The 22,917-nt window shown below is 46.2% G+C and overlaps 1 protein-coding gene across 1 annotated transcript in view; it reads left to right on the forward strand.

Annotated features, from left to right (window-relative positions):
- The window catches only part of slc24a3 (solute carrier family 24 member 3), a 633,998-nt gene that overhangs the window by 282,800 nt on the left and 328,281 nt on the right, over window positions 1–22,917 (forward strand). Inside the window, exon 3 of the mRNA XM_072505510.1 lies at window positions 10,475–10,551. Within this exon, the coding sequence (XP_072361611.1) occupies window positions 10,475–10,551 (77 nt within the window). The remainder of the gene's footprint in view (window positions 1–10,474; window positions 10,552–22,917) is intronic.

Consider the following 22,917-nt stretch of genomic DNA (forward strand, 5'->3'; position numbering starts at 1 on the left):
AAACAAACCTTATTACTAGCACAGTAATAAAATATCTTTAACATAGGGGCGGCGCAGTGGTTAGCAGTGCTGCCTCACGGCACCGAGGGCCCCGGTTCGATCCTGGCTCTGGGTCATTGTCTGTGTGGAGTTTGCACATTCTCCCCGTGTTGCCGTGGGTTTCGCCCCCACAACCCAAATGTGCAGGGTAGGTGAATTAGCCACGCTAAATTGCCCCTTAATTGGAACAAATTTGTCATTCTAAATTTTTTAAAAAGTATCTTTAACATCAGACAAGAAAATAGCTTAACAATGCTCAACAATACAGTGAATCATAGAATGTACAGTGCAGAAGGAGGCCATTTGGCCCATCGAGTCTGCACCGGCTCTTGGAAAGAGCGCCCTACCCAAGGTCAACACCTCCGCCCTATCCCCATAACCCAGTAACCCCACCCAACACTAAGGGCAATTTTGGACACCAAGGGCAATATATCATGGCCAATCCACCTAACCTGCACATCTTTGGGAGGTAACCAGAGCACCCGGAGGAAACCCACGCACACACGGGGAGGATGTGCAGACTCCGCACAGACAGTGACCCAAGCCGGAATCGAACCTGGGACCCTGGAGCTGTGAAGCAATTGTGCTATCCACAAGGCTACCGTGCTGCCCGTGAATACAGTAACCTTTAAAAAAAAATAAAAAAATTTAGAGTACCCAATAATTGTTTTCCAATTAAGGGGTAATTTAGTGTGGCTAATCCACCTAACCTGCACATCTTTGAGTTGTGGGGGTGAAACCCATGCAGACACGGGGAGAATGTGCAAACTCCAAACAGAGAACTTGGGCCGGAACCGAACCCGGGTGCCCTAGGCAGCAGTGCTAACCACTGTCACCATGCTGCCCAAATACAGTAACCCTTAACTGCTACCTTTATTCCCACTCAAACTGCAACAAAAATTCTCAGCTCTCAATCCACTTGCAAATACATTTTGCACTCAGGAGTAACTGCTGTACAGAGATGTCTGGATACTCTACTTTGAGAAATAGATCTTTTGACACTGCTTTAAAGAAAAAGCTTGAATCTTGTCAGAACCATTCAGAAACTTTGACTGTATTTCTTCAGAAGCTACTTCTCAACTTGTTTCAGCTCATCTTCCAATCACACAATTCTGAACAGCTTGGAAATAAATTGCTAACCTGTCTACAGACATATCTTTAACTGAACTGCAATGAGAGCAGATGCTTAACATCTGCTCACATCTCAATCTAAAACTCAACTAAAACTGCTTTTGTGCAAAATGCCCAATATCGTAGCTCCTCCAATTAATTACATCATTTTACCAAGCTGAAATCTAATTAACACAACAAGGAACTCCTTAATCTAAACAAAACTCCATTAGACCAGACTTTTTACGATGCCTTAATCTGGCTCCCAAAACCTTTCCAAACAGAGTTCTTTAAAAACACCACTGCAGGGGCAGCACGGTGGCGCATTGGGTTAGCCCTGCTGCCTCACGGCGCCGAGGTCCCAGGTTCGATCCCGGCTCTGGGTCACTGTCCGTGTGCAGTTTGCACATTCTCCCCGTGTTTGCGTGGGTTTCGCCCCACAACCCAAAGATGTGCAGGGTAGGTGAATTGGCCACGCTAAACTGCCCCTTAATTGGAAAAAATGAATTGGGTACTCTACATTTATATAGAAAAACACTACTACATCAGCCATACACACGTACAAACCCAGGCTTTAAACCCATCTGTTCCAAATACCTATAATCCAATATATCTGAAATTCACAGGGGTGTATGAGTTACTATGGAGCAGCTAATGATTTTCATATTTAAATAAATATATATATATATATGGGAGAAAGTACTGTTAGTGCCGGATGGCAAGGTGCCAATGGTCAGTCTGACACCATGGGGAAGCAGACACAATTGGAAGTTAGGTTGCCAACTGTGATAAAACATATTCCTGCAGATTTCACAAAGCCTCTGGTCTGAGCGATTGACATGTTTTGTATTGCGTGTCACGCAGGCTTGGGGAATTAAGTTCAGTTGTCCCTTTAGGTCATCTGTTGCGTTCACAGCCTATTTCTAACAATTCAATACAGGTTTATGCTTGTTTTCCCCCTTTATACTGAGGTGTGGGAAATACCTCACCATGGGGGTAGAGTGGGTTTTCACATTCACAAAAGACCTCATTTCAAAAGTATTCACTGTGAAATCAAATGTACAGTTCAGTATTTAGATGGACAGCATTTTCAATCCCTATAGTCATTTTAAATGTTTTAGCAAAACTGGGACCTAATGTAATCCTTTGGAGTTTTGAATCACACATTTCCCCAAATAAACACACTACCCACAAACCCAGAACGTGATATCTGTGGACCAACTGAATTAAACGTGTTCCTGCACTTCTGAACAATGCATATTCCAGTTTGAAAAGCAGCGTCGCATAATTAAAATCTGATTTGAAAATGCAATTAAGAAGAAAGTACTGGTAATTGGCTTTGTACATCGCGAACAATGCCATGTTGGCCATTTATGAAAGTTCTGAGTATAGGCTGCCCTTTCATCCATTTTATATAGAAGCACTGCAGCCTGTTAAATTGCTTCTTTTAAATTGTAGTCGCTAAACTTGTACAAAAACAAGTCTCTCCCCGTACCTAAGAAAAATGAGCTTGCAATGGCTTCTTTAACGGCGATGTCTGCATTTAAAAACTATATGGTGGTTCGAATTACAAGTTCAAAATCATTCTTGGTCCTTTTGCTGAAAGGTCTCTCCTAAGTCATGAATGATGTATAGAATAAAAGCTCTTTTCATCCAGGCACTCTTCTATTGGGCAGCACTACAGTTGATTCATTTTGATTTTGTACTATGGAATAAGAATTTTATCTTGTGCATCTAACCGACCTCTGACGAGCCATAAAGGAACCGGTCAAATTTTCAGATGAAGCACTGTTTGGAAAATCTGAGTTAATGTAATGTAACTATGCAGCCCGAAGGTCAGTCCCATCATAGACTCTGTTCAGGTCAAGAAAACGTTCTGTTTGGGAAGAGTGAAGAACATAGGTTTTTGTCAACAACTTATATTTATATAGTGACTTCAATGTAATAATGTCCTAAGTTGCTCACAGAAAGATTATAAAATAATTATAAATTGTTATATATTATATGCTGTATGTCATAAAACAAAGTACGACACTGAGCCACATAATTTGGTGATCAAAAGCTTGGTCAGAGATGGGGTTTGAAGGCGTATCTTAAAAGAGGAAGGAGAGGCTCAAGGAGCAAATTTCTAGGCTCAGGACTGAGAAATTGGAGGCACTGACGCAACAAATGGTGGAGCAGTTAAAAGCGGGGAGGTTCAAGAGACCAGAATTGACCTCGGGTATCTCGGAGGGTTGTTGGGCTGGCTGTGAATTACAGAGATAGAGAAGGGCGAAGCCATGGAGGGATTTGAAAACCAGGGTGGGGATTTTGAAATTGAGATGTTGCTTGACCGGGAGCACTCTAATGTGTGCCAGCGACTATTGAACTCTGGCTGGCCTTAAGGTTGTGAAGGTTAGAATGTGGGAGACCAGCCAGGAGAGCACAATTAGTTTATTATAAAGAGTGACCACTATACAATCTTTAATGATGTTTGTTTAATGAGAATTCCTGGGACTGATGAGATAATGTGAACATGTTGCTTGCTGTCACCGTTCAAAACCTTCCATTTAGGAGGATAACGTAAGAAATGTGGCAACATGTTTAATGCCTAATTTTCTATAGTAGAGCAGTATTCATCTAGTTTCTAAAGGTGCAAGATACATGTGTCCTTATTTCTTAAGGTACTTGTTTCAATTAAGAGCCTCATAGTGCATATGAAATTAAGGCTATGGTGATCTTGCTTCATCCCTTTCAAGCATGGGATGGGAGGCACATCATCTTCTAAAAGAAAGGCTTTCACTAAGAGAAGAGAGTTCAGTCACTTTTAAAATCTACGATAAAGCCACATCCACAAAAAACACTAACTGGGATGTTATTCTAATGAGGCAAGATGCCTAAACATGAACCTTTATTCCTCTTCCTAGAAGCTGCGAGAGAAGAAGGTAGAAAGGAGATTTGTTCAAAGTCATGAGCAGCCTGAATAGAGTTGATGGAGTATAGCTCTTTCAATTGGTGGGTGGGCCTAGGAACCACAACACAATAGATTTTTGATGATTGGCAAAAGAATGAAGGGCAACACGGGGGAGACCTTTTTTACCCAGCGAGTGGTCCATATCTGGAAAGCTCTGTCTGAGAGTATGGGAGAGGTGGACTCAAATTGAGGCCCTCAGAAGGACATTGAACAATTGCATGAGAATAGATGGGCAGGGAAAAGGGGAATGCGACAAGCTGAGTTAGAGCTTGCAGAGACCCAGCATGAACGGGATGGACCAAATGGCCTCCTTTCATTTTGAAACCATTCTGATTCCATGCACTAACTCTGCTCTGGAGGGACAGAGTGGGAATTAAGAACAGCTCTTCAGTAAGATATTTCTGGAATTTTCTTTATGTATTTTAAGATTTGTTTCTGGTTGATTTTTAATCTTCCCTTGCTTTCCTTTCTTCTTCTCTCTCGATGTTCTTTTCTCCCTCTTCTGAAGACCGTGACTCCATCAATAGTTAATGAGGGACACGAGAGGAGGCAGCATTTGAGGGGGAGGTTTATAATGGCTTCCATTCATTATTGGTAGATTGAGAGACCACTGAATTGTGATGAAGTTGGGGTGATTCACCCCTCTTCCCTAGCCTAAACCCCTCTTCCCTAGCCTAAACATGGGGCTTGGCAACAAACCTCAAAGATGAGATCAGCTGGCCACAGATCAAACCCTCCTTCTTATCGATGTCTGATTGCCAGAGCAGACAGACCGTATCAAGTCTGCCGATGCTTTTTCTCTGTCAGTGAGGTGTCTTGAAATAGAACTCGAAAACATGGAACATGGAGAAGAGTAAGTGATAGCTACAGCCAGTGGGAATATTAAGTGGAAAAAGGCATGGTTTTTAATGAAACAGATGCTATCTTCTTTGGCCTCCATTAGCAGTGTTTTGAAGCTGCCAAGCAGCAGGAATAGACATCATCCTTTTCTTCTTATAAGGCCTTTGCCTCCAGAATGACAGTGACTCAAGTAAATAAAGTTAAGGAGGCAACATGTGTTGTGGCTAAGTCTTCCACAATCCTTCACTGTATTTATAAATCATGCTGAGTTCATCCTACATTGGGTAATATAGCAATGATTTGTACTTTCACCACCCATCACCAGCTCTAAAGATTTATTGCTTCTATCTCTGTTTCAATATAAAAAACGAAAACAAATCGCGCAATAAAAGAAATCTGAGCTACAACAAGACCTTGGTTGCCAACTTTGGTTGGATATAGGCCAGGAAGTTTTGAAGCATGATCCCCTGACCCCAACTATACCCCTGTCTACCCATCCCCATCCAATGCTTTCCCTAACTAATAATTAAAATCGCTCAGGGAAATTGAATGTTCTTTCCTGAGTTTCCAACCTGGATATTACTCTTCAATTCCTGGAGGCACCCACATTTCTTTCATTCATTTTCGGGATGTGGGCGTGCCTGGCACCGGCCAGCATTTATTGCCCATCCCTTATTGCCCATGAGCAGGTAGTGGTCAGTGTTAGGATAGGAAATAGTTAATCATCAAGAAGTGGTTAAATTAGCAATTAGGGGTTAATTGGTTAATTACATCACTGGGTGCATAGAATTCCTACAGTGCAGAAGGAGGCCATTCATCCCATCGAGTCTGCACCGGCCCTTGGAAAGATTCCTCACTTAAGCCCACACTTCCAATCTATCCTCGTAACCCAGTAACCCCACCAAACTTTTTGGACACGAAGGGCAAATTAGCATGGCCGGTCCACCTAATCTTTGGACTGTGGGAGGAAACTGGAGCACCCGGAGGAATCCCACATAGACACGGGGAGAACGTGCAGACTCCGCACAGACAAGTGACCCAAGCCGGGAATCGAACCTGGGACCCTGGAGGTGTGAAGGAACTGAGCTAACCACTGTGCTACCGTGCTGCCCTACTACCCCACCCGATCCCCGTAACCCCACCTAACCTGCGAAGGGGCAATTTAGCATGTCCAGTCCGCCTAATCTGCACATCTTTGGACTGTGTGAGGAAACTGGAGCACCCGGAGGAAACCCACGCAGGCATGGGGAGAACGTGCAAACTCCACACAGACAGTCACCTGAGGCCAGAATTGAACCCGGGTTCCACATAGATGGGATTGGGGCTACTCTTTTCATTTGTGTCTCAGTTTCGTTTGATCTAGTTTAATTGGATGTTTGTTTTATTCAAAATGGTACAAAGGAGAAATGTATTTGTTAATTTGATTGCTCCAAATCATAGAATTTACAGTGCAGAAGGAGGCCATTTGGCCCATCGAGTCTGCACCGGCTCTTGGAAAGAGCACCCTACCCAAGATCAACACTTCCACCCTATCCCCATAACCCAGTAACCCCACCCAACACTAAGGACAATTTTGGACACTAAGGGCAATTTATCATGGCCAATCCACCTAACTTGCACATCTTTGGACTGTGGGAGGAAACCGGAGCACCCGGAGGAAACCCACACAGACACTGGGAGGGTGTGCAGACTCCGCACAGACAGCGACCCAAGCCGGGAATCGAACCTGGGACCCTGGAGCTGTGAAGCAATTGTGCTAACCACCATGCAACCTGCTGCCCAAAGGAGTACAAAGAGGAAGTAGGTGACGATCTGGGAGGTGGAGATTTATGTTGATTTGAAATAAAGCTCGGTCTGGAAAAAATAAAGACTTGGGACAGAATTACCCAGCGCCCCCCTGTGGCAGAGGTGGCTTGCCACTGGCAACCGGCAGGATTTTCCGGTCTCGCTGAAGTCGATGTATGTTCCTTGCCCATGCTGCTGGCTGGGCTTCACTGCAGCGCAACTAGAAGATTCCGCTTTTGGTTGGTTGCTTTCTCACCAACTAACCACTGGAGTTTTAACAGTCAGCAACCTATAGTTGGGAAGTTTGCTAGGCCACTACGTTGCTAGAGGTCTGGAGTCGCATGTAGGCCAGACCAGGTAAGGATAGCAGATTTCCTTCTCCAAAGGACAGTGGGCAAAGATAAATCAGAGGAGTGTGAAGCTGCTTTTAGTTTTATTGGCCATGAACTGCTGACTCCTATACAGGGTTAAATTGGTTTATTCAGTTTAATTTTTGTTGGTTAGAACTGGAGAAGAACTGGCTGAGCTTCATGTACCCCCATATTGACTTCAGTACACTATACACAAGAAACACCTCGTTTACCACCAATCTGCACTCGTTATCATAATTTTGTTCCATTATATAGTCACCATTTTAAGTCTCTCTATCTGTAACATCCTTCGTTTGTTCCTGTGCTCTTATCCCATTTTGTTTCTATTGCCATTTCTTCCTGATGAAATGGTAACAAATATCGGACCAGTGTTTGATGCAATGGACTCAACACTTAAAGGGAAGCGTCAATTCTTTCAGGAATTCAGAGAGGGACCCAATTACTTATTTAAAGTCCTTTCTAGTTGGTGACTGTGATTCCAATGTTGACGGGAATGATTTGAAACAGGAGTGTGAGGCATGTGAATTGTATTGAAATCCTGGTGTGTGTTGTTAGCATGACTCTCGAGTTGGATGTATCCCTGAGGGTTTCAGCACGTGACCACCTACCTCCAACCAACTCTCCCCCACACTTGCTTCATTGGTTGCCCACCTCATTAATCATCGTGATGTACCACCCTCCCATGCCAATCAAAACATCAATAGACTCTTCAGGCTGAATTTTCCTGGCCCATTGGGTGACAGACTGGGAGACAGGAGGGCTAGTAAAATGGCAGTGAAAGGCACATGCAAAGGGGTGGCCGATGTCTTTTGCCACTGTGTGGTACTGCAGGTTCTGGTGCCGGGGGTGGTGCTGGTCTCCCTGTCAGCAATGGCCGCCATCGTGGCAGCAGTGTCATTGGTACTCCATGACGAGCAGTCTAACAACCTTTGTTTCCCATGTCAAATATTTTTAGAACCAGTCAGCAAACGGGTTGAAAAATATTTTTTTAATGCTCTATTTCATAATAGCCAACATGATTTTGTCCTCCTAGGCTTGATCAAAGCAATGACTGGCCTTGGGTGTTGGGCGTTAGTTCCTGGAGGGCAATCTTGGGCAGTTGGTAACTCTTTTCGGCTCTGCTGCTGAGATCCATGGCGGGCCACTATCTTAATTAAATAGCAGACATGGTAGCAGTCATCCTAATGAGAGACAAATGGAAAACAAAATTGCAATATCATTTTATTTTGTTGTATCTTAATTTATTAAGATATATTATGAATATATTCAAGAGGCGGCTAGATATAGCACTTGGGGGGAATGGGATCAAAGGCTATGGGGAGAAAGCAGGATTAGGCTATTGAGTTGAATGATCAGCCATGATCGTGATGAATGGAGGAGCAGGCTCGAAGGGCCAAAAGGCCTCCTCCTGCTCCTATCTTCTATGTATCTATGTATTTAAATTTGAGTGCTTTGCTACCTCCAGCCTCACATCCCATTCTACAGACCCCGAAGTGGACTTCAATTGAATGGATGTTCTCCCCCACCCCCATTGCCGTTTTATTTTTATGATCATTACTTCCTGTTCTAATTAAATTCTAACAAAAGGACTCCTGAGAGGAACTCAACAATAAAGTAACTGCTTAATTGGCTGTAAACAGGGCGTCCTGAGACCATCAAAGGCGCAATAACGCACATTCTTTTATTTTTGGATTAACATTTTCCACCAGGGACATTTGCACTAATTCTCCAGTTTAGCGTTTTGTGTTTCTGATGAGCAAATGAGCAGCACTGTGACCACATTGAGTTCCACTGCAACCCTGTTTGTGGTGGAATGCAACCTTGATCAGCTTACCTTCCTGGCTGACCCCGGGCACGCTGCTCCCAGGCCGGGTGCTTGCCCCAGGCACTGACTGCTGTCCGTGCCCTGACACGGCTGCCTTCATCTTTATCCCTTCCGCCATTGGAAACAAGCTCGACTCTCAGGGGGTTACAAATTAATCAGAACCATTCACAATGTATAAGAGGAAAAGTACAGAGATCTGGTGGGAGTACATTTTAATTCCATTTGTTATTGTCGGTGTGTTCCTGCTTACTGGAAGATCAATATTCAGTAATTAGCTTCTCCGATTCTTTCCAGCGTTAAATTCCAACCTGCCCGGCAAGTTGCTATCCGTGTACATAGAGAAGGTTAGCAACTAGCCGGCGGATGTATTGGTGGGTTGACCTTTCTCCCGAGGACTCCAGTCTGTCCTCTTTGGGGCCTCTGTCAGATAGCGGGGGGTAATCTTAAATCAAGTGGTGTAATCATACGAGGCTTTGGCAGAAAGTTATTTACGATTCAACAATTGGCAATCTCACTTGGAAAAATCTGCAAGGATAACTATACCTCAAATGGAAAATTTCACACTTTTGCTGAGATATGGGGTTTGTTTTACAGCATCTTGTTTGGCTATGATTTTACTCGCTCTGCCAGTTCAGGCCCTTCATGCCCAAATTGTGTGTGTAAGAACACTGTACCTCCTCCCGAACTAAATGAGGGATTAAACAGGGGCTAATCATAGAATCCCTACAGTGCAGAAGGAGGCCATTTGGTCCATGGAGTCGGCACCAACTCTCAGAAAGAAAGGTCCGTTCCCCGCCCTACCCCCACAACCCATTAACCCCACTTAAATTGTCCCTTCGTGTCCAAAAGGTTATCATGGCCAATCCATCTAACCTGCACATCTTTGGACTGTGGGAAGCAACTGGAGGAAACCCACGCAGACATGGAGAGAAAGTGCAAACCCCACAGTCACCCAAGGCCAGAATTGAGCCTGGGTCCCTGGCACTGTGAGGCAGCAGCACTAACCATTGTGCCACCCTAATAGGGGGAGTGAGAGAGAAGTACAAAGCTAGTAGCTTCATCCAGTAGCTTGGGGTGGCACACTGATTAGCACTGCTGCCTCATTGCACGAGGAACTCAGGTTCAATTCCGGTCTCGGGTGCTGTCTGTGTGGAATTTGTACGTTCTCCCCGTGTCTGCATGGCTTTCCTCTGGGTGCTCCGGTTTCCTCTCTCAGTCCAAAATATGCAGGTTCGGTGGATTGGCCATGCTAAATTCACCCTGAGAGTCCAAAAGGTTAGGTGGGCTTACGGGGATAGGGTCAGGGCATGGGCCTGAGTAGGGTCGGTGCAGACCCGATGGGCCGAATGACCTCCTGCACTGTAGAGATTCTATGATCAGTATGTGCTACCTAGCGGGCAACAGTGTGGCTCACAGAGCTGCAGCTATGGCCTCGGTACTCTAACCTGCACTCCTGTTTCAGCTCTGTCCAAGCTGTGCACGCTGAATTAATGCTTTTCTTTTCATGGCGTTTGGATAAAATTAATTCACCGGCTTGATTTTCTCTTCCAGCTCTTCGTGAATTCCCCGATGACATCTTTACAAACAATGAACGAAGACAAGGAGCTATCGCTCTCCACCTGCTTTGCGTAAGTCACAACCTCTTTTAGACATTCCAATCCTAATGTGAAAAGCTAGGTTTTCCCAATAATAGTATTTTTAAAAATGTATTCATGGGCCAGCAGTAATCGCCCATCCCTAATTGCCCTTGAACTGAGTGGCTTGCTGGACCATTTCAGAGGGCATTTAAGAGTCAGCCACATTGCTGTGGATCTGGAATCACATGTAAACCAGACCAGAGGTGAGAGCAGCAGATTTGGACATTAATGGCAATCGGCAGTGGTTTTATAGTCATCATTAGCCTTTTAATTAGCCTTTCAATTACAGATTTTTTTGTTGAACTTAAATGTCATCACCTGCCGTGGTGGGATTCGAACCCAGATCCCCAGAACATTACCCTGGGTCTCTGGATTCCTAATTCAATGACAATGCCACTCCCACCATTGTCTCCCCGAACAGGTTTTCCCTCTGCGTGCATGGGATTACTTTGCAAATCTCAGACCATTTCAGATTGGCATCTGAGGACCAAAAACAAAATATTTTATTTTGGATAACTTGATGTGTTGGAACCAAACTAGACACGTTGCGATTAAACCCCAATTCCACGACTTTCAGAACCAACAGCGTGGGGAGGGATAACTAAACAGCTGATATTGTAGACCCCTCTCTCTTACAGTGATACTCTCGAGCAGCAATTATTTAAATACAACCCTGATGGATGTCATTTAGATGACCTTTAGTCAAATTCCAAGTCTCTATGAATTAATGTTTTTAAAAATAGCGTTGTGTGAGAAGACAAAGGGCAGGATTCTCTAATAATGGGACTATGTCCCCAAGCTGGCGTGAAAACTGGCACCAACTACTCCGGCGTCAACGGTTGCCGAAAGTGGGGGCTAGGTTGGCACCAGAGTGGTTCCCGCAGCTCCAGCCGGCGCGAGTCCGCACGTGCGCAGAATGGCCGGCGTGATTCCGCGCATGCGCAGAACGGTCGCCGTGATTCCGGCGCGGAACGGCCGGTGTGATTCTGGCCATGCGCGGAACGGCCAACGTCTTTCCGCGTATACGCGCTACGGCTGGCGTATTTCCACGCATTTCCCTTCTCTGCGCCAGCCTCCGGGCAATATGGCAGAGCCCTACAGGGGCCCGGCGTGGAGTAAAGTAGGTCCCCACGGAACCAGCCTGCCCGCCAATCAGTAGGCCCCGATCGCGGGCCAGGCCACCGTGCCTCCCCACCCCCCCCCCCCTCCAGGATGGCCCCCGCACACTCACCTTCCAGGTCCCGCCGTGTGGGACCTGAGTAACCCACGCCACCGGGACTCGGCCCATCGGGGCCCGGAGAATCGCCGGGGGGGGGCGCTGTCAACAGCCCCTGACCGGCACAGCGGGAATCCTGCGGGTCCCCAGGAATCAGCGCCGGAGAATGAGGAAGCCGGTGTCAGGGCGGATAATCCCGGACAAAAGGTCTGAGTCTTCAACAGCAACAACAAGTTGTAGTTCTACAGCATCTTTAACTGAATAAAATGGCACAAACCACTTTACAGGGGCATTAGAAAACAAAATGTGACACTGAGCCAGATAAGAAAAGATTAGGACAGATACCTTAGTAGTCACGGAGGAGTCCGGAAAGGAGAGTCAAAATAAATGGTTGATTACCAAAGTAAAGTATATGCAATTAACAGTCTCAGTCCTAGCCGGGACTGCTCTGTAGCTCAGCTCCTACCTTGGCCGGTTTTTAATGTCCCGCTGCTGGGCCTCCATCCCTCCGCGAGGGAAGCTTTTACTCCACAAGGCTCACGGGGAGATTAATCGGATCTCGTGAGGGTTATAATAGATACTAAAGGCTTGGTCAAAGAGAGAGGTTTTAAAGAGTGTCATAAGGAGGGAATGCCAGAGCCTGGGGCATAGGTAACTGAAGGCACCAATGGTGAAACGATTAATATTGGGGATGCACAAAAGGACAGAATTAAATGAACGTTGATATCTAGACTTCGAGATATGGGGTTGGAGGAGATTACAGGGATCAGGAAGGAGCAAATGCACGGAGTACAAAGAACAAAGAAAAGTACAACACAGGAACTGGCCGTTTGGCCCTCTAAGCCCGTGCCGACCATGCTGCCCATCTAAACTAAAATCTTCTACACTTCCGGGGTCCGTATCCCTCTATTCCCATCCTATTCATGTATTTGTCAAGATGCCCCTTAAACGTCACTATCGTCCCTGCTTCCACCACCTCCTCCGGCAGCGAGTTCCAGGCATTCACTACTCTCTGTGTAAAAAAAAAAAACTTGCCTTGTACATCTCCTCTAAACTTTGCCCCTCGCACCTTAAACCTATGCCCCCTAGTAATTAACCCCTCTACCCTGGGAAAAAGTCTCTGACTATCCACTTAGTCTATGCCCCTCATAATTTTGTAGACCTCTATCGGGTCGCCCCTCAACCTCCTTTGTTCCAGTGAGAAGAAACCGAGTTTATTCAACCTCTCCTCATAGCTAATGCCCTCCATACCAGGCAACATCCTGGTAAATTTCTTCTGCACCCTCTCTAAAGCCTCCACATCCACTGCCCTACCTGCATCAATCATCTTTGTGACCTCCTCGAAAAACTCCACGCATTTCCCTTCTCTGCGCCAGCCCCCGGCAATATGGCAGAGCCCTACAGGGGCCCGGCGTGGAGTAAAGTAGGTCCCCACGGAACCAGCCTGCCCACCGATCAGTAGGCCCCGATCGCGGGCCAGGCCACCGTGCCCCCCCCGCCCTCCAGGATGGCCCCGCACACTCACCTTCCAGGTCCCGCCGTGTGGGACCTGAGTAACACACGCCAGCGGGACTCGGCCCATCGGGGCCTGGAGAATCGCCATCAAGTTAGTGAGACACGACCTCCCCTTCACAAAACCAGTGATTTGAAAACCAGGGTAAGGATTTTACAGTCCAGGCATTGTTTGACAAAGAGGCACTTTTGGTCTCCGAGCGCAGAGGTGATGGCGGACCCAGACCTGGTGAGAGTTATGACATGGGCAACAGAAATTTGAATGAACTCCAGGTTACGGAAGGCAGCATGCTGGAGACCAGTGAGGAGGACATTGGAATCACTCGGTCGAGAGTAAACGGATGCGTGGATGAAGATCTCGGCAGCAGGTGGACTGAGACACAGACGAGGACAGGCGGCGTTAGGGAGGGAGAAATGGGTGACCTTGGTGATGGTGCAGCCATGAGGTCAGAAGCTCATCCCAGCATCAAATGTGACACCCAAAGACTACAGACTTAATCGCAGATGGTTAGCAGGGAGAGTGATGGAGCCCGGTAGCTTGGGAATGGAGTTTAGAGCAAGGACCGAAAAGAAAAAGAAGTCATAATACAACGTTGTCTGCAGTTCACAAAAATCCTCTTCTAATCTCCTCTCACCACTTTGCCAAGGACGTTATTTCAAACCCTGTTCAGGAAAGAGTCAGGATAAATAGAGCCCTTTTTAAAAATCAGACTGCCACTCAGAAATATGATTAACCGTAAAATCTTTTTCTTGAACTATTTCTGTTGTTTTGCAAAGTGCAGAGTGTTAAGATCTTTGGGCAACCAGATTGAAAGACGGTCTGAACAATGAAGATTGGGGTGGGGAATTAATAAATGATATGATAATGAAGCTAATCATATATTTTTTCTCTGCTCGGTTTTCCCTTCTGGTCCTCCCCTGATGCCAGCCATTCATTTTGAGGCCCAGCTGTTACTGACCTGTTGATGACTAATCCAATTGGCAACTCCCAAGTGTGAGCGTTAGACAGTGATGAGAGGAGACAACGCCAGCATTTGGCAGTAGCATCATGGTCAATCTGTTCCTAGTCTCAGTTAAAGTCCACCCACGCCCGCACAATTCCCAGTACAAGTACTGATCGAGAGTGAGAACCGTGGTTAATTTGCCCCTTCGCTGTTGCGCATGCTAATTCGGTACACCCAATAGCGACAACTTGGATTTGGAAAGTGCCTTTAATAGAGAAAAGCTACCCACATAGTGGGAGGAGGAAGGTTCCTGAATGGATCAAAGGAACGGGGAGGAAGTTGGGAATGGTGACTTGAAACTCTGCCAGAAAAGATGTGCTTTAAGAAAAAATGTCAAGGTAGGGTCAGATGCGAAGAGACTGATGAGTTTATGGAAAAGAGTTCCAGAAAGTAGGGAAGTGGCAGCTGAAGGTTCCCCCATCAATCATGAGGTGATGGATGGGAGGAATGAAGGGAAGGTCTGAATTAAGATAGGCAGAAAGACGTGGGGGAGGTTGGCACAGGGGTTAGCATTGCTGACTCAGTGTCAAGGACCGGGTTCCATTCCAGCCTCGAGTGACTGGAGTTTGCACTTTCTCCTCGTGTCTACATGGGTTTCCTCCGGGTGCTCCGGTTTCCTCCCACAGTCCAAAGATGTGCAGGCTAGATGGGGTTAAAGGGATAGGGAGGGGGAGTGCGCCGGATGCTCATTCATAGGGTCGGTGCAGACTCGATGGGCTGAATGGCCACATTCGGTGCAGGAATTCTATCATTCTAAACTCCCTGTTGGATGAGGCTGGAGACGAACTTAGATTTGAAGATTTTAAACCTGTTGTGTTGGGAGACTAGCCACTAGTTTATGTCCATGAGACGGAGCGTGGTCAGGCGACTGGAATTTGGTGTCAACAAGAAGGTTGGCGGCTGAATTTGGCTGTCATTTGTTCGATTTTGTGACCAACTTGTGGGAGGTACAGTTCTAGTAAAATGTTTCACTTATCATTGTGTGCTTCATCAAACCCGAGACAGGCATAACCGGCACTTGCACAAAAACAGTGGAGTTCATTGGCTAATAGCCGTTCTGATTCGAGAGGCAGGAGTTCGCTTTTGTGTGACCAGGCTTCCTTATTCTCCCACATAATAACCTGAGCTTCCAGACCTGTTGTCACATGTCCGGATTTTTGATCTCTTTCTGCATCTTCTCAGAAAGGATTTGGGAATGAGTTAAATTGAAGTGTTGGGTTCATGCCGTTTTAGTGGATTTAGGCATTAATGGGTTGGACACTGAAGATACGTACTCGCACCTGGATTGTTGTTAAGCCGTCATTCTGCGATACTGAGGGTCTGTTGTCTCATCCCAAGCACATTAAGGCAGTGTGGTTGAGGTGGTGGTGGGTTTGGGGGGGGTGATGAGTTACCCTGTTGATCATTGGGTTATACGAGACATGTAATAGTGTAACAATTCCAGAAGATGTAGCTACTATTACCAGTGCCACGTGCTAGTCAGAGTAGAAATTATAGGATATATCGGGTGAATATACATGGCTAAAGAGATGGTGTGAGTGGGGGGGTTTCAGATTTCTGGGTCATTGAGATTGGTTCTGGGGAAGGTGGGACCTGTGCAAACTGGACGGGTTACACCTGGGCAGGACCGCAACTGATGTCCTTTGGGGGGAGGTACTTGCTAGAGCAGTTGGGGAGGGTTTAAACTTACATGGCAGGCGGATGGAACCCAATGTAAGGATTCAGAGCAGGGGGATTCGAGAAAAAGGCAGAAAGGCGAATAAGAAAAATGATAGGAAGAGAAATCAAGAGCCTGTATCAGATAATAACACTGTTAATAACACATGCCTAATAAAATGGATGAATTTGTTGCGCAGATAGATATAAAGGGATATGATATAGGTTTTTATGCATTTTTAATGCATTTTTCCAATTAAAGCGCAATTTAGCGTGGACAATCCACCTAGCCTGCACATCTTTGGGTTGTGGGGGAAAAACCCACGCAAACATGGGGAGAATGTGCAAACTCCTCACGGGCAGTGACCCAGAGCCGGGATCGAACCTGGGATTTTGGTGCCGTGAGACAGCAGTGCTAACTACTGCACCACCGAGCTGCTCTGGGATATGGTATAGTTGGCATTACGGAGACATGGCTCCAAGGTGACCAAGGATGGGAACTAAATATTGAGGGCTATTCAGTTTTTCGGAAGGACAGAGAGAAAGGAAAAGGTGGTGGAGTTGCATTGTTGATTAAAGCAGATAGTGATATAATATTGAGGAAAGGTATTAGTAGAGATTATGTGGAATCTGTTTGGGCCGAGTTAAGAAACATCAATGGGCAAAAAACATTCGTAGGGGTGCTATACAGACCACCAAACTGCAGTGGTAATGTTGGGAATAGCATTAGACAGGAAATCAGAGATGCAGGTGATAAAGGAACATCGGTGATTATGGATGACTTTAATCCGCATATAGATTGAGGTGACTCAAATTAGTCACAGTACAATAGAGGAGGAATTTCTGGAGTGTATACGGGATGGCTTTCTAGACTAGTATGTTGAGGAACCAACAAGGGAACAGGCCATCTCTGATTGGGTGTTGTGTAATGAGAAAGGATTAGTTGGCAATCTAGTTGTGAGAGAACCCTTGGGTTTGAGTGACCATAGTATGGTAGAAGTTTTTATCAAGGTGGATAGTGAGGTAGTTGATTCTGAGACCAAGGTCCTGAACCTCAATAAAGGTAACTATGATGGTATGAGGCATGAGCTGGCTAGGACAGACTGGGAAACTACTGAAAGGAAGGACAGGCAATGGCAGGCATTCAAGGAATGAATCGGTGAACTCCTGAAGTTGTTTAGTCCTATTTGGTGCAAGAGTAGAAAGGGAACTTTGTCCAAACCATGGCTTACAAGGGAAATTAGAGATAGTATTAGATTCAAAGAAGAGGCATACAAATTAGTAAGAAAAAGCAATAGACCTGAGGATTTGGAACAGTTTAAAATTCAGCAAAGGCAGCCAAGGAATTGATTAAGAAGGGGAAATACACTTTGAAAGTAAACTAGCGGGGAACATATAAACTGTCTGTAAAAGTTTCTATAGGGATGTAAAGAGAAAAAGATGAATAAAAACTAATGTAGGTGCCTTACAATCAGAAACAGGGGAATGTGTGCCACATGGTAACACAGTGGCTAGCACTGTTGCTTCACAGTGCCAGGGTCCCAGTTTCGATTCCCGGCTTGGGTTACTGTCTGTGCGGAGTCTGCACGTTCTCCTTGTGTCTGCGTGGGTTTCCTCCCGGTTCTCCGGTTTCCTCCCACAAGATCCGAAAGAAGTGCTGTTAGGTGAATTGGACATTCTGAATTCTCCCTCTGTGACCTGGACAGGTGCCGGAATGCGTCGACGAGGGACTTTTCACAGTAACCTCATTGCCGTGTTAATGTAAGTCTACTTGTGACAATAAAGATTATAATAATTCATAACAGGTAACAAAGAAATGGCTGAGGGACTAAATTTGTACTTTGTTTCTGCCTTCACAAAGGAAGACATGAATAATGTACCGGAAGTTCTGAGAAGCACAAGTTTTAGTGAGGAGCTGAAGGAAATTAGTATGATTAAAGAAATGGTTTGGGGGAAATTAATGAGATGGAAGGTGGACAAATCTCCAGGGCCTAATAATCTTCATCCCACAGTACTTAAGGAAATGGCCCTAGAAATAGTAGATACAGTGGTGGTCATTTTCCAAAATACTTCAGACTCTGGAATGGTTCCGACAGATTGGAGGTTAGCGAATGTAACCCTGCTATTCCAAAAGGAGAGAAAATATGGAGCTATATACCAGTGAGCCTAACATTGGTAGTAGGGAAGTTGCTGCAGTCCATTATCAAGGATTTCATAGCACACATTGGAAAGCAGTGGTGTAATCAGACAAAGTCAGCAGGGATTTCCGAAAGGAAAATCATGCTTGACAAATCTATTAGAATTCTTTGAACATGTAGAGTTGACCAGGGAGACATGTGGTTTATTTAGACTTTCAGAGGGCTTTCGACAAGGTCTCACATAACAGATTAATATGTAAAGTTAAAGCACACGGGATTGTGGGTGGTGCCTTCAGATGGATAGAAAGCTGGCGAGCAGACAGGAAGCAAAAAGTTGGAATAAATGGGTTTTTTTCTGATTGGCAGGCAGTGACCAGTGGGGTACCGCATGGGTTCTGTGCTAGGACCCCAACTGTTCACATTATGTATTAATGATTTGGACGAGGCAACTAAATATATGGGGCGAGATTCTCCGACCCCCCGCTGGGTCGGAGAATCGCCGGGGGCTGGCATGAATCCCGCCCCCGCCGGTTGCCGAATTCTCCACCACCGGATATTCGGCGGGGGCGGGAATCGCCGCTAGAATGCCTGTCCCGCTGGCGTAGATTAAACCACCTACCTTACCGGCGGGACAAGTGGCGCGGGCGGGCTCCCGGGTCCTGGGGGGGGCGCGGGGCGATCTGGCCCCGGGGGGTGCCCCCACGGTGGCCTGGCCCGCGATCGGGGCCCACTGATCCGCGGGCGGGCCCGTGCCGTGGGGGCACTCTTTTCCTTCCGCCTTCGCCACGGTCTCCACCATGGCGGAGGCAGAAGAGACTCCCTACACTGCGCATGCGCGGGAATGCCGTCAGCGGCCGCTGACGCTCCCGCGCATGCGCCGCCCGGAGATGTCATTTCCGCGCCAGCTGGCGGGGCACCAAAGGCCTTTTCCGCCAGCTGGCGGGGCGGAAATTCGTCCGGCGCTGGCCTAGCCACTTAAGGTTGGGGCTCGGCCCCCAAAGATGCGGAGCATTCCGCACCTTTGGGGCAGCGCGATGCCCGACTGATTTGCGCCGTTTTGGGTGCCAGTCGGCGGACATCGCGCCGTTTCCGGAGAATTTCGCCCATTATCTCCAAATTTGCAGATGATACAAAGTTGGGTGGGAGAGCAAGCTGTAAAGAGGATGCAGAGATGCTTCAGGGATTTGGACAGGCTGAGTGAATGGGCAGATGCATGGCAGATGCAGTATAATGTGGGTAAATGTGAGGTTATCCACTTTGGTAGCAAAAATAGGAAGGCAGTTTATTATTTGAATGGGTGTAAATTGAGAGAGGTGGACACTCAGCGAGACCTTGGTGTCCTCGTGCATCAGTCGCTGAAAGTAAGCGCACAGGTACAGCAGGCAGTAAAGAAGGCAGATGGTGTTGGCCTTCATAGCGAGAGGATTTGAGTATTGAAATAGAGATGTTTTACTTCAATTGTATAGGGCACACCTGGAGTATTGTGTGCAATTTTGGTGTCCTTATCTGAGGAAGGATGTTCTTGCTATGGAGGGCTTACCAGGCTGTTTCCTGGGTTGGTGGGATTGCCATATGAGGAGGAAATTGGTTAGGATTATATCCATTGGCATTTAGAAGAATGAGAGGGGATCGCATAGAAATTTACAAAATTCTAGCAGGATTAGGGTAGATTCAGAAAGAATGTACCTGATGGTGGGGGAGTCCAGAACTAGGGGTCATCGTTTGAGGATAAGGGGTAAACCTTTTAGGACTGAGGTGAGGAGAAATTTCTTCACCCAGAGAGTGGTGAATCTGTGGAATTCGCTACCACAGAAAGTAGTTGAGGCCAAAACATTGTGTAATTTCAAGAAGGAATTAGATATAGCTCTTGGGCCAAAGGGATCAAGGAATATGGGGGGAAGGCGGGATCAGGGTATTGAACTTGATGATCAGCCATGATCCTAATGAATGGCAGAGCAGGCTCGAAGGGCTGAATCGCCTACTCCTATTTTCTGTGCTTCTGTGGCCTGCTCCTTCTATTTTCTGTGTTTCTATCTGGGTAGGTAGTGTGTACCTAACTCCAATCTCTGATACTGAGATCAGTGTAAGAGACATATGCGGAGGGTCACACGGGCAGCGCGAATCAACCCATCAAAATGTAAACATTCCAGGCAAATATAACACTTGTGAACAAGAGAGGACATGCTTTGAGTTCTCAGGTACAGTGGCAGGCACTTCCATATCCCCCACTGTTGAAATTGGAAACTTTGGCCCAGTAATCTAATTGATAAAAGCAAATTACTGCGGATTGGAGCATTCGCTGTTCCAATGTGGTCTACTCTACATTAGAGAGACTAAACACAGACTGGTGACCGCTTTGCAGAACACCTTACAGTCCTGTCGCTTGCCATTTCAACCCACCATCCTGCCCTAGTGTCCACATGCCTGCCCTTGGTCTGCTGCACTGTTCCAGTGAAGCCCAGCGTCCAGATGAGGAACAGCACCTCATCTTCCGATTCGGCACGTTACAGCCATCCAGATTTACCATTGAGTTCAGCAACATCCGACTGTGAATTTTCTCCTCCCCTTCACTCCATTTTTATTTCCACCAATTCATTTTCATTTCCTCCACTGATGTGTTTTCCCCTCACCATTGTCTTCCCTTCCCACCCTCCCAGGGCTATCCGTTCTCTGTTTCAAGTTATCCTTTGGCACACTGCTTACCTCTGTTCCGCCATTAATACATTCTGATCTCTTAATGTGGCACTATCAACACCCTTCTTAGTCATTATCAATACATTTACATTCCCTTGGTCTTTCTGCCCAGATCATCTTTGTCGATCTTCACCTAGCGCTGTTCATCTGTCCAACCCCACTGCTCCACACAGCCCACCCCCCCCCCCACCACCGAATGTTACCCTTGTGGTTAATTCCAGCTGAATTCTAGGTGAGTGGGGCCTGGAACTGAGGCTGAGCTTTGCATGTTTCTTCAGAAACGGAGGGATCATTCTGCCTTGCATTCAGCAATTTCTGTCGAGCAGTAATCCCCTACTTAAAGCTGATTGCAGTTGTTTACCCATTGATTAAAATTTACAAATGTTCTACATACCCACCTGAAGTACAGCCTTTTGTGCCTCATTTACAACTCCAAATAATTAAACTGCGCTGCTCAATGGCATCGAGTTGAAACTGCTTCATCACAATCAGGTGTAAAATTAAAAAATTAAGACTCATTGTGTATAGCTGCAGGAAGCCCATCTGTATGCATTCCAACGAATGCAGTGATTGCTGATTTTTGGCTCATATTTAAGTGGATGATAATTACATATTTTTGAAGCGCTTCTTTTGCACCACCAACCCCCCACCACCACCCTATTTCCACAGCGGCAGGAATAGTTAAAATTGCCCCCCCCCCCTCTAGTTTAAATCCAGTAGGCTGATAAACGCTGGCTTTCTGATTTTGGATTTATCCTTCACTGAGACGAGAAAAGTACGAAAACAACCTTTGCCAAAGCTCCAGATCCACACAATACAAACCGGGCAAACCAGCAAATAAAAAATATATATAAGTGCTACCAGGACTGATTTACCAGGGCCTTAGGGTCACATGTGGTTCACAGGCTGCAGCTCCGATTCTCTTGGCATTCCCTATTTCCAACCATCCTCCTAGTCTCAACCAGGGAAACTTCCAGTCTTCATCCCCATAGCATGGTTAGAGCCCAGCAGGAGGCCATTTGGCCCATTGTATCTGGGTCAGCTCTCTGCAAGGGCAACTCATCTAGGCCCACTCCCCAGCCTCCGCCCCCCCCCCGACAATTTTTTTTCTTCTCTTCAGGCAATTATACAATTCTCATTTGGAAGCCACAATTGACCCTGCTTCCACCATTCGCTCAGTCAGTGCATTCCAGATCCTAACCACTCGCTACACGCATTGGTTTCTTTCCCCCTCATGTCGCCATGCTGCTTTGTTTTCCAATCACTTCAAAATTGCGCCATCTCCTTGATCCTGCCACCACTGGCAACAGTTTCTCCCCATCTGTTCCATTCAGACGTCACCTGATGTTGAATGCCTCCAATCAAATCTCCTAACCACAGCTTTTGCGAGGGGGAATTGTCCCAGTTCCTCCACTCTGGAACCATTCTTGTGAATCGTTTCTGAACCCTGTCTAATGCCTTCACATCCCTGCCATAGTGTCCATGCAGCACTGGATGCAATACTGCATTAGAATATACATTTTTAACATAACTTTTTGATTTTGCACCCTATGCCCCTATTTATAAAGCTCAGGATCCCTAGACTTTATTAACCGCTCTTGAATCCTGTCCTGCCACCTTGAATAAGTTGTACACATAATACGCCCAGGTAGTAGAAGCAATGAAGTCAGTCAAGAGAGAAGATACTTATTCCAGGTATCAGTCACCGAATTGTGAGGGTGCAGAAGGAGGCCATTTGGCCGATAGTGTCTGTGCCGGCTTTCCAAACAAGCGTCATGACTCAGTTCCCCCGTACCCCTGCACATTGTTTCTATTCAAATAATCATCTAATGCCCTCTTGAATGCCTCGATTGAACCTGCCTCCACACACCTGCTGCCCATGCATTCCAGACCCCAATCACTCGTTGAGTGAAAAAAACAAATTCTCATGTCACATTTGCTTCTTTTACAAATCACTTTAAATCTTTGCCCTCTCGTTCTGGATCCTTTTATGAACAGTTTCTCCCCATCTACTCCGTCCAGCTCACTCATGATTTTTGAACAACTCCATCAAATCTCCTCTTGAATTTCTTCTCCCCAAGTAGAACAGTCCCAACCTCTCCAATGTAGCCTCACAACTGAAGTGTGAGAATGGGTT

This window comes from Scyliorhinus torazame, chromosome 1 (genome assembly GCF_047496885.1).
Source record: "Scyliorhinus torazame isolate Kashiwa2021f chromosome 1, sScyTor2.1, whole genome shotgun sequence".
NCBI classification, from domain to species: domain Eukaryota; kingdom Metazoa; phylum Chordata; class Chondrichthyes; order Carcharhiniformes; family Scyliorhinidae; genus Scyliorhinus; species Scyliorhinus torazame.